Source organism: Colobus angolensis, unplaced genomic scaffold (genome assembly GCF_000951035.1).
Source record: "Colobus angolensis palliatus isolate OR3802 unplaced genomic scaffold, Cang.pa_1.0 Scaffold19, whole genome shotgun sequence".
NCBI classification, from domain to species: domain Eukaryota; kingdom Metazoa; phylum Chordata; class Mammalia; order Primates; family Cercopithecidae; genus Colobus; species Colobus angolensis.
The window spans coordinates 5,312,056-5,328,106 of record NW_012115043.1 but is presented as its reverse complement, the minus strand read 5'-3'; the positions used below and the strand labels follow the sequence as shown (position 1 = coordinate 5,328,106).

Sequence of the window (16,051 nt, the reverse complement as noted above, 5' to 3'; positions counted from 1 at the left end):
AGATTGGCTTGGCTTCAGAAGGTGAATATCAGAGGCTCAGAGAGGGGCAGAATTAGTTGAAAAATCATGTCTGCCTTGTTAGAAGGACAGCGATTGTGGGAAAGAGAAAGAAAGAAAGGAGAAAGACACTTGTACCCAGTGAACAGAGCCAGCCCTAGCAGCAGCAGGAGAGCAGTGGGACCAATTTAGAGGCAGACTGGAATTGTACAAGCCACCTGGGCTGTCGAGGAGAGGGGAGGGAGGGTGGAACCACTACTCATCCTCCTATGCCTCAGTCTAGCCCAGCATCTGCGCTCCCTCCCTGTAGTGTCTCAGTTTTGCAGCAGGGTAGAGGCTTCAGATGCCACTTTCTGAGAGATGGTTGTGGGTGGGTAGGTGGGGGGTCGGTGGGCGAGGGGGTGGGCAAGTGGTTTCCTCCCCAGGGAATGGGATCTGGCAGCCATATTTTACCCATTGACAGGGGTCTCTCCCAGTGGTGTTTCAGGTGCCCAAGAGGTGAACCCTGGACAGGCATCATAGATTGACTAAAGGGAGTTTGGGAAAGTGGAAACCATAAAACTGTTCAAAGTTTTGGATCCATCTTCAAGTTTCTCCTTTTCCTGGGCATAACAAAAGCTGTGATCTGCCATAAGGCTTTTTTTTTTTTTTTTTTTTTTTTTTGAGACAGGGTCTCACTCTTATCACCCAGGTGGGAGTGCAGTGGCATGATCTCAGCTCACAGCAACCTCTGCATCCTGAGTTCAAGCAATTCTCCTGCCTCAGCCTCCCGAGTAGCTGGGATTATAGGTGTGAGACACCACAGCTGGCTAGCTTTTGTATTTTTAGTAGAGATGGGGTTCCTCCATGTTGCTAGGCTGGTCTTAAACTCCTGATCTCAAGTGATCTGTCCGCCCCAGCCTCCCAAAGTGCTGGGATTACAGTCATGAGCCACTGCACCAGCCTAGGACTTCTTTTGCCTGTGGTTGTTGGAAACCCAGGATTCAGACCACAGGCCTAGGGACAAAGCTGTTCCTTGCACTGAGGTGGAGCTTTGCTGCCTACAGGGCCTCCAATTCCACTGCACACCAAGCACTCTTTGCCAGTTGACCAAGGCACATGTGTCACACATAGACACTGCTCTTTCCTGAAACTATAGGTATTACTGTGTTCATAAAACACAGTGTATGTGAAAGCACCACTGAATTCGTGGCAGCTGGTTGCTATTGTGTTTATCGTAGCCAGTGGCCGTTAAAAGTATAGCTACTCTCATTGTGGAATCCTTAGTGTTTTCATGTCAGAAGGGGTCCTCGTTTATGGAGATTGAGAACCATGAGTGTACCATGTTTATTCTCAGACTGAAGGTGTCTGTAAAGTCCCACTGGGTTCTAGGACTTGGCAGTTACTATATTCTGGGCCTGTTTCCATGGGAGTGGGGCTCCTGTTTGTGGTGGCTCTATATGTCCCAAGACCTTCTTGGAGCTTAAGACATGGGATCTAAGTGGAAAGAAGGGTCAAGGATTTCCCCATACGGAGTGCCCAGTTCCAGAAGTGACTTACTGATACAATCAAAGGGGCTGGCCTTGGCCTTGTGGGAGGCTCCCAGCTATAGTTTCTGAAGAAGCAGCTTCAGTTACCTTCCCGGGCCCCAGTTTTCCCCACAGTTGGATAGGGATAGTCTCCCTCAGAGGTCCTTTCCTTTCTTACTCTAGGGAATCCCCTTACTTTATTTTTCAGGAATCTTCCCCACCCCCACATCTATATTGGTGGGTAAACCTAGGCTAGGGATCCATACATGATGATCTGTGGTTCATGCAATGAAGCCAGTAGCCACTCAGCATCCCATATCCTTCAGGGTCCGTTTCAGGTCCTTCAGGGTCCATTCCTTCTCCAGGAAGCTTTCTTGGATGTCTGCCCAGGGAGACAAGCATCTTTTTGATAACCAGCAGCATACAGCTTTGTCTGTACCTGTTACTTGAAAGCTTCATACACATGAGTCCTGTCTCCCCTGCCAGCAATGTGAAGACAGGGACCATGGCTTACTGACATTTCTGACTTTGCTTACCTAGGTGGTCCTCATAGACAGGATGCCATCTTGGTCATTTTTGCATCTTTGGTGCCCAGCACAGTGCTTGGCACACAGTAGGTACTCAGAAACTGTTGCTTTTTACCATTTACTGCTGAGTTTGGTAATTGCTTGAGTCAATAAATGCTAGTTGATTGAATAAATGGTTCCCCCTTAAGATACAATCCTGAGTCTCTCATCCTGTTGGCCCCTATGTCCTGAGACACCAGACAACTCCTTTTCCTTATCTGTGGCATGAGAAGGTTGGAGGAGATAATCTTTAAAGCTAAAGCCTCCCCAACTTTAAGGGGAAAAATCATGAATGGTTATAGGCCAACTTCTTCCAGTTTATTTCAATAAACATTTAATAAGCACATATTATGTGCAGGGCAAGATGAATAAGACAAAATGCCAGTTATCAGTAAGCCTATGGCTTATGAGGGTAAAGCGAAGACATGTGCACATCTCCAGGCAGCCCCAAACCTGTGCCGAGCCAAGGAATGAGCAATGTGCCAGGGACTAGGAAATTAGGCACAGATTTTTCTTGAGGCAGAGGTGAGTGGGGAGGGCTCAGTGGGAGGCCCATCTCTGTCTCTCATTGGCCCCCTTCTACATGACAAACCTCAGGACATCAGTTGCTTCTTATAAAAGACTTCAGGACCACATTGGGGGAAATTAGGTTTAGAACAGCAGAGGCCTTGCTGAAAGATTGTTCACCAAAGACAGAATTTTTAAGCACTAGATGTCATTAAAATCTTAATCGGCTCACTCAAAATTAAAGCAATGAAAAATTAAAGTTGATTTCCACTTGGCTTCTGCTGAGATTCTAGGGTGCCAGTGACCAGGGTGGAGCCTTATTCTTTACTGAGGGGCAGGAGCCAGCAGGGCAGGGGAAGCCAGGCCAGAGATACTGCAGAGGAAGCAATGTCCCTGGCTCTTGGCTGCTTAGAAACTTTCTGGTTATGAACACAGGCTGTGCAGCAACCTGGTGTTAATTATTAATCTGATAACCTATACTGCCAAAAATGACTATATTTCTTTCTCTTTGCTACTCATCACCTTGGGACTGGCTAGTAGGTTCACTCCTGAAATGCTTATTAAGCACTTCCTGTGTTCATGGCCTACTTTTACTGAGCACTTACTATGTGCCAGGCACTGTTAGCACTTTATAGGTAATAACTCATTTAAGCTTCAAAACAACCCTGTAGTTGCAAGGATAATTATCTGTATTTTAGGGATGACGAGTTCAGGCCCTGAGAGGTTAAATGACTTGCCCAAGGTCATAAACCCCAGCCGTCTGGCTCTAGAGCTGGGTTCTTAACAACCATGTTATCCATATCTCTGTGGCAGGCAGTGGATACAATGGTGAATAAGGCATATGCCTCCATAGAGCTGATGGCCACATTAGGGAGGCAGATAATAAACAGTTTCCACAATTGTCATTGAACTCTGATTTAAGTACCACAATAGGAAAAATGTAGGGTAGAAGAATTAATAAAGGGGATGCTTTTGTCTTGGTCAGGTGGGGGCTGGGTATCATAGCAGGGGAAGTGCCTTCCTAGAGGAAGAAAGCTTTACATTGGAATCTGGTAGACAAGGAGTTATCAGGTGAAAAAGGGAAGGAAATGATCCAGGCAGAGGGAATGGCATGTACAACGGCCTGGAGTCAGGAAGGTGGTTGGCTCCCTGAAGAAGTAGACTGTGGCCCTGGTGGCTGGAATGTAGTGAGCCACAGAGTGAACAGAGCGAGGTGGAGGAGTCGGGCAGAGCCAGATCCCATGGGCCCTGGGCCATGGTAAGGATTTAAAGTTTTATAGAAGAGTCGTGGGAAGCTATTGAGGCATTCTGAACAGGGACTAAAATGGCAGGTCTGTATTTGAAAAGTTGACTCTGGCCACCAGGTGCAGAATGAATGCAGCTGGGCAAGATCGGAGGCCAAGGCAGTGCCAGATGCGGGATGGTGCCCAGCAGACCGTGTGATGGCAGTGGGATGGAAAGAAGTAGATGGATTCACTTTGTATTAGGAGGCAGGCCGACAGGATAGATATAAGGAGCAGAATTCTGAGACTGAACTAAGGAGAAAGACCCTTGTCCCCCTCTCCATCATATTCTCTAGAATGAGCACTTACACCCACCATATGTCAGGTTTTGACCTACTGGAGTGACTCCAGTGCCTTGGACAGAGCTTATACCTAATAGATATTCAATAAATACTTGAATTAAATGGAATGAAGAACTGGAACCCAGAGCAGATAAAGGGAAAGATGCATATTCAGGGAGCAAGAAAGGTGTTGAAGAAGAAAGAACGGTCAAGAGAAGTAGAATACCAAGAACCCAGTTTCACAGTACCTGGGTGGTGGCACAGCAAGGGAAGGTTACCTGTCCATCCGGCCAGGCAGCAGCAGTGGCCTGTGACGGCGTCACATCCATCAGCATGGCTGCAGTCACAGTGTTCACTGCAGTTCAGCCCAAATGTGCCATCCTGTGGAGAAGACAGGGAGAGAAAAATGATTAGACCCAAACTTCCAGAGGTTTGTGTTACTTCTATGGATCTTTTCTTTAATTTTTTAATTTTTACTTTCAGAGGGTCCAGTGAGATCTACTGGATCTTGATGACAAAACTGAGCCAGAACCCCACAGGGATATAGGGAGACTGGGGCAGGGGCACAATGGGGACACGTTTTGTAAGTGGGAATCAACACAGCCATAAAGATACTCTGAAGAATTATTTGGCTGCATTAACAGGAGTATGAGGTTGGGAGGGAGGGTGATACTCCTGCTCTACTTTTCAGTGGTCAAGCTCAAAGGCCTGTAATGATCATTAACCAAAATTGTAAATGAAAGTGCACTTTGAAATTGTAACACATTGATCACATGTGAGGAATGACTATGATTTATTCTTTGTTGCTGGGGAAGAAGGTAGTCACCAATTCTTATATGCTCATTAGGTATCAAAAGCCTCATATACCTCATTTTTCTTAATCCTCACAGCAATTCTATGATATGATTCCATTATATTCCCACTTTAAAGATAAGAAACAAGGTTAGAGAGGTGAAGTAATATACTCAAGGTTACAAAGGATGTGACAAAGCCGAAATTTGAACTCAGGATTGCAGGACTCCAAATTACTCATTAAGGACTGCATTACTCACTCATCCAACAATGTATCAGTGGGTTTAACTTATTTGTATCTCAGACCTATAAGATCCAGTGATTAAGTCTGGGTGGTTATTGTTGAACAGTGCTTACTTTAGTCGCCACACACTCTTGATCATAAAAGTACAGACTGTTGGAACCAGAAGGAAGCTTAGACATTATCTACCAAGGAATGGCAACTCTCCTGGATTAGTAAGGGTTGTCTTGCAGCAAAGTTGCATTTGCGCTCGAGTGCCAGAGTCAATAGTGTTTACCAAGAGCAACACAGGAAAAGTTATACCATGTCACCACATCTGCCAAGTATTTGCCATTTTATAGATGAGAGGGATGAGGGCCAAAGTAGTAAAATAGCCACAGAGAAGTTAGGACTAGGACTGTAACCTAAATCTAAGTGTCCCATCACCTAGCTTAGTGCTCTTCTCTGTGCACTCTTGTGGACAAACTAACTAACACCAGGGAAAGGGCATGAGAGAATGCTGAGCCCAACCTGTCCCTCCCCACCCTGGCACTCACCGGGCAAGGCAGCTCACAGGTGTCTCCCAGCCAGCCAGGGGTGCAGGAACAGGAGCCATCTATGGGGCTGCAGGCTGCCCCATTGGCACAGGTGCAGCTCTCGTTGCAGTTCAGGCCCCACGTCCCACTGGGACACGGCAGGGTGCAGTCCAGGCCCTGCCACCCTGAGGGGAGGGAAAGGGACTGTCACTTCTCCAGGTCCAGTATGTCTTTTTCCCCACTCCCCCCAGCTGTGCACACAGCATCCCACCCAAACCACTGCTTTCCTGAGGGCTGGGTTAGAACACACATTCCACACACAGTTCAGAAATTCAACAGAGCTGTTAGGAGAGCTGGGGCTAGAACCCAGGTCTCCTGCCTCTGGGTGCTCACTGTTTGTGCTCCGGGCAGATGATCCTACCTGGAACAGGTACCACCTCAGGTGGGGAGTGCTGTCTCTGCCCAGGGTGGAGTCTGGCAGTTTATCTCAGGGCCCTCTGTTTGAGGGACAGCTGATTCTCCATTTTTAGGCTGGTCACTGGCCTCTTTGCCTCCTGCACCATTTCTCCCCTTCCCCTCTTCCCTGTTTGTGATGGGGGCTGGCCCCTGCATGATGCATATCCCAGGATTCCCGTCAGCTGGCTCCCAGCTGGGCCGCCCGTGGGAGACCTGCCCACAGACTGGAGAGTGGAAGCAGGAGAGATAGGTGTGTCCTCTCCCTCTTTCTCTACCTGGGGCCTCGGCGGTGGCGCAGCCCCCTCTCTCCATGTCTCAGTGCCTACCAGGTACCCTTCACTCCCAGGCTCTGGGAACTCTTTGTTTTGTCCCTCCAACCCTAGGAGCGATAGCAGCTTCTCCCACAGGTGTTAATGTCTGGGTTGCATACCTTCCCTGTGTGCTCTTCAGCTCTTTGAACAACATTGCAATGAATCCCCTCATTACATTCCTGCTATTGAAGTACCTGGCATGGGTTTCCTTGCCTGGAACCCAACCAATATAGGCTTCCTGACCTTGCATGTGGGTGGGGTTGGGGCAGCCCCACCTCAGCTGGCAGCACCACCTGAGCAGTGTGCTCATATGTGGGGGATGAGCTTGGGAGAGAGGGCACATTACCTTCTTTGCAGGTACAGGAGCCATCTACTGGGGAGCAGGTGCCACCATTGTTACAGCTACAGATGGACGAGCAGTTGGGGCCGTAGGTCCCTGCTGCACAGGAAACGGCACAGACCTCTCCCTGGAAAGGGAGGCGTTGAATTTTGGATCAAAGATTGCTCCACGTTGGATGGCTGTGGTAGGCAGGATAATGACCCCTGCTGCCCCCAACATGTCCATGTCCTGATCCCTGGGATCTGTGAATATGTTACCTTACATGGCAAAAAGGGACTTTGTAGGTGTGATTAAGGACCTGGAGATGGGGAGAATGGCAGGGGTTATCCAGGTGGGCCCAATATAATCACGAGTCCTTCAGAGTAAAAGATGACCAAAGGTAGGTCAGAGAGATACACCATGAGAAGCCCTCCACCCGCCTGTGCTGACTTTGAAGATGGAGGAAGGGGCCAGGAGCTGAGGAATGCAGTGGCCTCTAGAATCTGGGATCAGCAGCTCTTTTACAGTTAGCAAGAAAATGAGGGCCTCAGTCCTGCAACCAGAGGAACTGAATTCTGCCAACAACATGAGTGAGCAAGAAATAGACCCTCTCCTAAAGCTTCCAGGAAGGAACACGGCCTACCGGCACCTGGGCTTCAGCCTCATGAAACCCATAGCAGACTTCTGACCTTCAGGACTGTCAGATAATAAATTAGTGCTGTTTGAAGCCACTAAATTGTGATTTTTTACAGCAGCAATGGAAAACTAATATAACCGTTATCAGTTATTGGAGGGGTCAGGCCTCCAGACCACAAATCTAGGGGACTTTGACCCCAAAGTCTGTATTAGGTTGAAGCAGCACCAAGTCTAACCCGTTGTCTCCCAATCTTATTTCTCACCCACAACCCCATGACATGAGTAGTAATATCCTATCCGTATTTGCCTGAGCCTCAGAGAAGTTAAATGTAAATGATAGCTAATGCATATTGAGACTTTTCTCAATATCATGTACCACACACACCATCTCATTTAATTGTCACAGCACTCACAGGAGATAGAAGCTACTGCCTCAGCATAATTCTCACCTAACAGATAACTGCATGGAGAAGTTACTTAACTCTGCCAAGGTCACAGAACTAAACCCAGTTGCTCCTTGTTGGAACCCAGGCTGGCTGCTTAACCATTACATTACCGGGGATCCTAAACTGGCTGCCCTGGAAAACATTCTGAGATAGAGATTAGCGAGCTCTTGAGAACAATCCTGATGAGGGAGGCCGTCAAGGCTGAGGAAAAGTTGAACCGAGGCACAGTTACAGTAACTTCTGCTGATCTGGCAGGAAGCTCTGAAGCTGAGATGACCCCTGGAGTTGTCCCACATGGGGGAAAAGGAAGGAAATCCTTTATGCCCCCATCAATCACTGGCCATCCACTGGGATGGGGGAAGGGGCCATGACTCCTCAGGTGAGTCGGCTGACTTCAAAGGCAGTGTCTATAGAGGGCCTCACCTGGGAGCCACTAACTTTCCGGCAGCTAGAGAAGAAAGTGCTTCTGTCCTGAGGGGTGAATCTGGGCATCCACTCTACCGGTAAGTGGGTACGCTGTTAGCTCCAGTAAGGAATTTGGAGGAGGGGCAAGTTACAGGATAGGGAGACCAGGAATGGAGGCTTCAGAGGCCTTGAGGGGTGGGAGCATTCAGTTAATCAGAAGAGTAGGGTAAAGGGGATGCAGGTGGGAAGAGGGGTGTGGACGAGAGTGCAGAGGAGTATGAGCTGGGAATGCTACAGGGGTGGCTGAAGGGAGGAGTGAAGGAGATAGGCAAAAGGGGGGCTGGGAGCCTAGAATGCCAGGGGAGGGAGTTTGGACTTTCTTCCCCGGGTCCCCCAGGACATGCTTCCCCACTTAGGAACCTACTGTGGGGCTGTCTACGCTGGAGCAAGTGGTCGCTGGATGTTGAATTCCCACCTCCGGCCCCTAGGGAGTGTCTCCAGCCAGCGTCTGAGGCCTTACGCCTAAGCTTCCCGTGGGAATCCTGGTAATAAATTTGGGCCCCACTAGCTGTGTGACACTGGATATGTAGTGCCCCTCTCTGAGTCTCAGTTCCCGCATCTCTAAAATGACAGGCGTGGCATAGAGGAGCTCCCTTCTCAACTCTAAGGGTCCAGGCATCTGCCTTCACTCTTATGTGGGCCACAGAGAGACCCGTGGGTGTGGGTCTTTGCCACGGAGAAGCTCCTCTCCAGCCCTTTTCTGCTTCTGTCCCACCCTCGGAGTCAGGGAGTGTGAAGTCCTATCCCAAAGGCCCCACGGTTCCTGCTCTTTCCCCCGCCAGTCCCCAGCAGGCCTGACCAGCTGGAGTCTGTCAGCTTTCCTATTACCCAGAAAACTCCAATTTCTTCAAGACAATAAATAGCACATAAGAATCTGTTTAACCTCTGAGGGTCTTGGCCTGGGTGCAGACCGTGGGCACAGCGTAAGCCTGTCTACCTGAATCTGCTATCAGAGAGAAGGGGTTTCTCTCCCAGCGTCCTCATTAGTGTCCCCAATCCTGATCCCCCTGCAAGGCCTCAGGTTGCCTGTGAGCCCTGTTGCGGGTCTGCTGATGGGGCTCAGAGAGGCCTCCTGCCCTGGCCCTGATCCATGGGACAGGATGCCGGGAGCCCAGCTTGACACATCTGCTCCCAACAATGCTGTGTCAGTTTCCTCCCAGAGAAGCCTACACCCGGTCTTCGCAGCAGTCCTGGGAGGCCGGAGGTGACTTTCTGCTTCCCAGAGAAGAAAAGGGAGAGTCAGAGAGAGGCAGTGGCTTATCCAGAACCCCTGCTGTGTTAGTACCAGTGAAGGTGAAGGAGAAAGAACCAGATCTTCCGTCTTGAGAGGCAATAGGGGTGAGGGATCAGAGAGTGGATTCTGGTGCCATCCTGCTTTCACAGCTTATTCACCGTGTGACCATAGGCAATTTACTAAACCCCCTGAGCCTCAGTTCCCATATCTGTTAAATGGAATTGAAATGTCTCCTTTTCACAGGATTAAGAGGTTTAAATTAGTTATCATTTGTGTAGCAGTTAGAATAGTGCCTGATGGGTAGAAAGCACTATACAAGCTATTAGTGCAAAGATATACCATCTCTTAGGGAAAGAATACACAAAATCCTCCTAGGTTTAAGTTTAAGAAGGAAGTTCTGGAGGAGAGATCCACTTCTCAATTAAAAAATGCCAGCCCTGAAGGAGAGGCAGGGTGGGTACCCGTGGCAGGGGGGTTGGGGAGAGTCCTGACTCCATGCCCCTTGTTTACCTTTTTATCATCTTCTCTGGGCTGGCTCCCTGTTCCCCCTCACAGCTGACACAGGCTGGAACTTTTATCACCACACACCACAGGTATGGTCTTGGAGGGCGGAATGACCATTCCCTGAGGGCCACTGTTCCAAACACTTTGCATTTGTCAGATCCTCTGATATTGTGAAATATATATTAGGTCTTCTTCCAGTTTCCTGCCAGGCAACTCCTGGAATCCTTAGAATCTCCAAAGTGAGGGTTTTTTTCTCCCCCTGAGATGGAGTTTCGCTCTTGTCGCCCAGGCTGGAGTGCAGTGGCGTGGTCTCAGCTCACCGCAACCTCCACCTCCCAGTTCAAGCGATTCTCCTGCCTCAGCCTCCTGGTAGCTGGGATTACAGGCATGCACCACCACGCCCAGTTAATTTTTGTGTTTTTAGTAGAGACGGGGTTTCTCCATGTTGGTCAGGCTGGTCTCGAACTCCCGACCTCAGGTGATCCACCCACCTCGGCCTCCCAAAGTGCTGGGATTACAGGTGTGAGCCACCGTGCCTGGCCAAAAGTGAGGTCGTTTTGTATGCTAATGACTGATGGCTGCTTCAGGATGGGGACTGGTCACCAGAAAGACCACGGCAGGATTAGAAAGTTGGGACTTAACAGCCTCACCCACTGAAGGGGGAAGGTATAAGGAAGAGGGGCTGAAGGTTGAGTTGATCACCAAAGGCCAGCGAGGTAATCAATGATTCCCATGTAACGAAGTCTCCATAAAAACTCAGGACAGGGTTTGGAGAGCTTCCGGATAGCTGAACATACGGAGGTTCCAGGAAGGTTGTGCCCCTGGAGAGGGCATGGAAGTTCCACACCCCTTCCCACATGTTTTGCCCTCTGTATCTTTTCATCCATATCGTTTGTAATATCCTTGATAATAAACTGGTAAATGTGTTTCCCTGAATTCTGTGAACCTCTCTAGCAAATTAATCGAACCCAAGGGGGGAGCTGCAGGAAACCTGATTTATAGCCTGTCAGTTAGAAGCACAGGCAAGGCCAGGCGTGATGGCTCACACCTGTAATCCCAGCACTTTGGGAGGTTGAGGTGGGCGGATCACGAGGTCAGGAGATCAAGACCATCATGGCCAACATGGTGAAATCCCATCTCTACTAAAATACAAAAAAATTAGCTGGGCGTGGTGGTACGCGCCTGTAGTCCCAGCTACTTGGGAGGCTGAGGCAGGGGAATCGCTTCAACCTGGGAGGCAGAGATTGCAGTGAGCCGAGGTCACGCCACTGCACTCCAGCCTGGGTGACAGAGCAAGACTCCGTCTCAAGAGAAAGAAAGAAAGAAAGAAAGAAAAACAAAAAAACACACGGGCAAACAGCCTGAAGCTTGTGACTGGCATCTGAAGGCAGGAAGGGGAGCAGTCTTGGGCCCTAAGCCCTCCACCTGTGGGATCTGATGCTATCTCTAGATAGATAGTGTCAGAATTGAATTGGAGGGCACCCAGCTGATGTCTGCTGCAGAATTGATTGATTGCTTGTTGCTGGGGAGAAATCCCCACACGTTGGTCACAGAAGTCTTCTGTGTTGATTGTTGTTGAATGGGAGAAGAGAAGAAACTCTGTGTTGTTTTTTTTTTTTTCCAGTCAGCTCCTAACAGCAAAAAGTCCAAGTGGGGAATCAGACAGTTTCTAAAGTGCACAGCTCTGCCCTGAAGGAATGTAACCTTGGCACAGCTAACTTCGAGCAGTCTCCTCTTCCACCTCACTGCCCTGGCCCCCTGGCCTCAGTACCAATGCATACTGGGTTCTAACACCTCAACGAGCACAAGTATTACACTAACAGTTAAAGTTTTTTGTCAAATTCCCTAACTTCTAGCCTCTGATCTGAGGGTGAGGCCTGGTCTGTAATTGGCCAGTCTCTGGTGATTGATGTTCATAGCAAGCCAATCACCAGCCTATCTCAGATTAGACTGTCAGCTCTGCCCACCCCGGTGCATCCCCTGGCCCAAGGTGCAGTGATACCTTTTTGATTTGGGGGACCACTAACAAGCCTTAATATGATGGTCTGTGTGGGACCCAAGTCTACATGGGTCAGCATTGATGTCCACACATGCTCAGGCAGTCAGTATAGACATCTGTGTGTTTCTGTGGGTGTTTGCCTTGGGTATGTCTGTGTACATTTTCTCCTGGGTGTCTTCCCTGACACTCCTTTCCAGCCCACCAGCCCTGCCCTGGTGGGAATTGGGTGCATACATAACAACCATCATCCTAGCACCAGAGGGTTGTGGTTGGCTCAGTGCCTCCCTCCACCTCAGGGCTGTGAACTCCGTGGGGATGGATCTGATTGTATTCATGTCTAGATTCTCAGAGCTTGAGCCCCTGCTGGTACATAATGGATCCTCGATAAATGTTTAATTGAAATGAGATGTTTGTGTGTACATGCTGGCTTCTACTGTGGACAGGAGCAGAAGGACTGGGCACTTTCCATATGCTTTCTCTCGTATGCCAGGCAATTCAGCAAATGTTTGCTGAGTGAGGGCCAATTCTGAGCTAGCCATGTTGCAGGCTCCAAGGGCACAGAAGAGACTGGGACCCAGTCTCTGGCCTTGGGCAACTCCCAGGCAGTACCCACACAGGTATAGCCATGCCTACATCCAGGTATGTTTCTTTGTCCACTTATTTACTCTCTGCCTCTCCCAGAGAGACTAGAAGCTTCAAGAGAAGAGGGGCCTTACCTATCTGGGTTCCCCAGTACCTGGCACGGAGTATGGGAATTTTCAAATAATGTGTGAGTGAGGGGCCCTGGTAGGCTGGGTTCTGTGGTTCTCATCACACACAGGCAACAGAATATTGCCTAGTCTAAGGATGGGCCCCACGCTAACACACTGACTCTGAGCCTCCATGGGGCTCTTGTGAGAAGGGAAAGCCAGGAGATCCTGGTCTGTGCTTCCATGCCTCACCCCATCACTTCCTGCCCAACTCTGCCTACCAGAGAGTGAGAAGCACAGGCAAAAATTATCCAGTTGGCCTCTAGAGCATCCACTCTGGGAGACAAGACATTCTGAGCTAAACAGACATCAGAGATGATCAAATCCACCATGAGCCAAAGTGGGCCCACAAGGCAGAACTGGGACTTGCAGGCCACTGCTCCCAGGGAGCTGGCTGCAAGGGTTGTTCTGTCTACACCTGCCTCCCTCCAGCCTAAAGCCTGACCCAAACCAGCCCTCAGTTCATGTCAGTTGATCTTGTCACATACTGGAGAAAAGGCCAGGATGAGAGCCAGGGTTGTGAGCTGGGGAGTTTGCATCTGGCATGTCATGTGCTTTGCTTAGCCTAGCAACTCTGCCCACTCCCCCAGCCAGGCCTGTCCCCTAAGGTCCTTTATTGAGGTTGTTCCCCTAAAATCACCATCTCGAATTCCTGCTGGAAGTAGTCTATCTTCTCTTTGGATAAACTCATGTTAATGCAAGGTAATGTACAGGCCTTGGTTTCTTTATCAATCATCTGAGGCTATTGAAACCAGTCTCCCCAACTTTTCACCACTAAGGACCCTTTTTGATATTCTCCCCCTATAAAGTCCTCTCCGTTTGAAAGACATTGCAGTCACTCTGGGCTGGTGTCCAAGGCCAGTCACATATTGGACAAGTACAATTTGGCCAGTGACCACATGCCATGTGACTCTAGTGGCAGCCTCTTGTCCACCAACCATGATCTAGATATTCCTATGATGTCACCTATGACCAATCAGAGCTTCTGATCAGCACACACTCACCTGGGATATCACATAGAGTTAATTTAATTCTAATTAAAAGCAAAAGAAAAACCTTGGTGTTTCAGTTAGCTTCATCACAGGTAATACAGGATTTCCCGCAGGTTTTGTGAAATGTACCAAACTGCTCTTGGCAACCTGCTGCAGCCTTTACAAGTGTCTAGCTGGGAACCACTGGCTATGTCATCTCTAAGGGCCCTTTAGCTCTGACTCTGAGTATCTTCCTGCTTGGAGTGGGGGTCTTAACCCAAAGGTGTGAGGAATGGTAGGAAGCAGGGCCAGAGATGGGGAGTCCTCTTGGGCCTCTAAGATTCCCACCAGCTGTGGTCCACCTGCTCTGCTAATGCATGGCCTGGGCCTGGTCACACACCTGTCCCAATGGTGGGTAGATAGTCCATAATGCTAGAGCTGAAAGGGACACTGGGAATCACCTGGTCCAGCTGCCTTTTTTTATAGGTGAGGAAACTGAGGACAAAAAAGGGAAAGTGACTTGCCCAAGATCACACAGCCAATGCAAGGTGAACACTCATTTGGAACTCAAATCTCCTAGCTCCCGTTTCGATCACAGGATGCCAACAGCCCAAATGTGGGAATTCTGGGTTGGCCTGTGCCATCCCTGTTGATATGGAAAGTGCACTTGACACCTAAGCACAGAGCAAGACATCCAGAGGACATGGCCCTGATCTTGAGGGAGCACCACCCACCAAGGCCTAGATGCTCTGACCCTTTTTTAGCACCTGGAAGTTGATGCTTGGGTGTCCTTCTATCTTCATCTATCCCCATCTCCCCAGTCCACACCACCCACAGGGCAGGTCCTCATGCTGCTTCTGGGGGTGCCTGCCAGTCCTGTTCAGCATCTTCATTCTGTGAATGCAGAATGAATGTGAACCCTTCCTCCCATCCAAAGGCCTGTTAATTATAGATGCAGTATTGGCTGTTAACATCTTGAACTTGATTTGAAAGCACTACTAACAAACCCTCGACGCTGGTCCCACTAAAGATGCAAATCGCTGCTCTACCTTCCACCTGCCTCTGTGCATAACATGACAGCACAGGCCCAGACCCCGGTGGGTAATGAGTTATATGTTCTATTAAATTTGTTTCAAATATTGTTTATTGAATTTTCTCCCCTGCAATATGCTGCTTTGTAGTTTGGCCCTGTTTGGGAAAATCAATCAACAGCTGAGCTTCTCATGTTGATCATCCATTTTCCTTGCAATGGGCAGGAGGTTAATGAGTATTTCTTGGAGTAGATAGAGGAGAATGGAAAGTGGTTGACCCTCCCTCACACAAAAGAGGGAGGCAATTGTATGAGTTTGTCATCTAGTCCCCTTAAATATGCTCTGTGGGTAGGAGGCAGTGTAAACGGCATGGAACTGAGTTCTCTAGATCCAGGCCAAGGTGGCATGAGCCTGCCAGCCTGTGGGAGCTCAGCAGAGACCACTCTGGGACCAGCAACCAAGGAAGTTGACTTGGCTCAGCTATCCTTTTGTTGGAGGAGTAGGTGGGGTGGTTCAAGGCAGGAATGGGTCCTGGACCTAGGGTCAGAGTGCATAGGTTCAAGTGAGGCAAAAGCACTAGCCCAAGTAGGTGGGATGGCTCAAGGCAGGAATGGGTCCTGGACCTGGGGTCAGAGTACATAGGTTCAAGTGAGGCAAAAGCACTAGCCCAAGGTGACTTCCTCATTCATTCATTCATTCATTCATTCATTCATTCATTCAATCTGTGTTTCTTGAGCTTCTATGACAAGCAAGGCATTGTGATAGGCCCTGTGTCTTGCTAACCATTACACTAGACTAGATGAGACCTAAGGTCTCTTTCAGTTCCCACCTTTTTTTTTTTTTTGAGACAGAGTCTCTCCCTGTCACCCAGGCTGGAGTGCAATGTCGCGATCTCGGCTCACTGCAACCTCCACCTCCTGGGTTCAAGCGATTCTCCTGCCTCAGCCTCCTGAGTAGCTGGCATTACAGGCACATGCCACCTGTAATTAGCCACACCTGGCTAATTTTTGTATTTTTAGTAGAGACGGGGTTTCACCATGTTGGTCAGGCTGGTCTCGAACTCCTGACCTCGTGATCCACCTGCCTCGGCCTCTCAAAGTGCTGGGATTACAGGCATGAGCCACCGTGTCCGGCCCTCACTAACTCTCCCCCAGCCCTCCCACTTCCAGAGCAGGTTTCCCTGTTACTGCTCCTTTGTGTCACTTACCACAGTTGTAATGAAGTAATCATTTAAAAAATT

The 16,051-nt window shown here is 49.2% G+C and overlaps 1 protein-coding gene across 3 annotated transcripts in view; it reads right to left on the bottom strand.

Annotated features, from left to right (window-relative positions):
- Positions 1–16,051, bottom strand: part of MEGF11 (multiple EGF-like-domains 11) — a 381,035-nt gene that overhangs the window by 28,417 nt on the left and 336,567 nt on the right. For all 3 annotated transcript variants that reach the window (XM_011940371.1, XM_011940373.1, XM_011940374.1), the window contains 3 exons: positions 6,804–6,924; positions 5,712–5,875; positions 4,421–4,523 (listed from right to left, as the gene is read on the bottom strand). In XM_011940371.1, the coding sequence (XP_011795761.1) occupies positions 4,421–4,523; positions 5,712–5,875; positions 6,804–6,924 (388 nt within the window). The remainder of the gene's footprint in view (positions 1–4,420; positions 4,524–5,711; positions 5,876–6,803; positions 6,925–16,051) is intronic.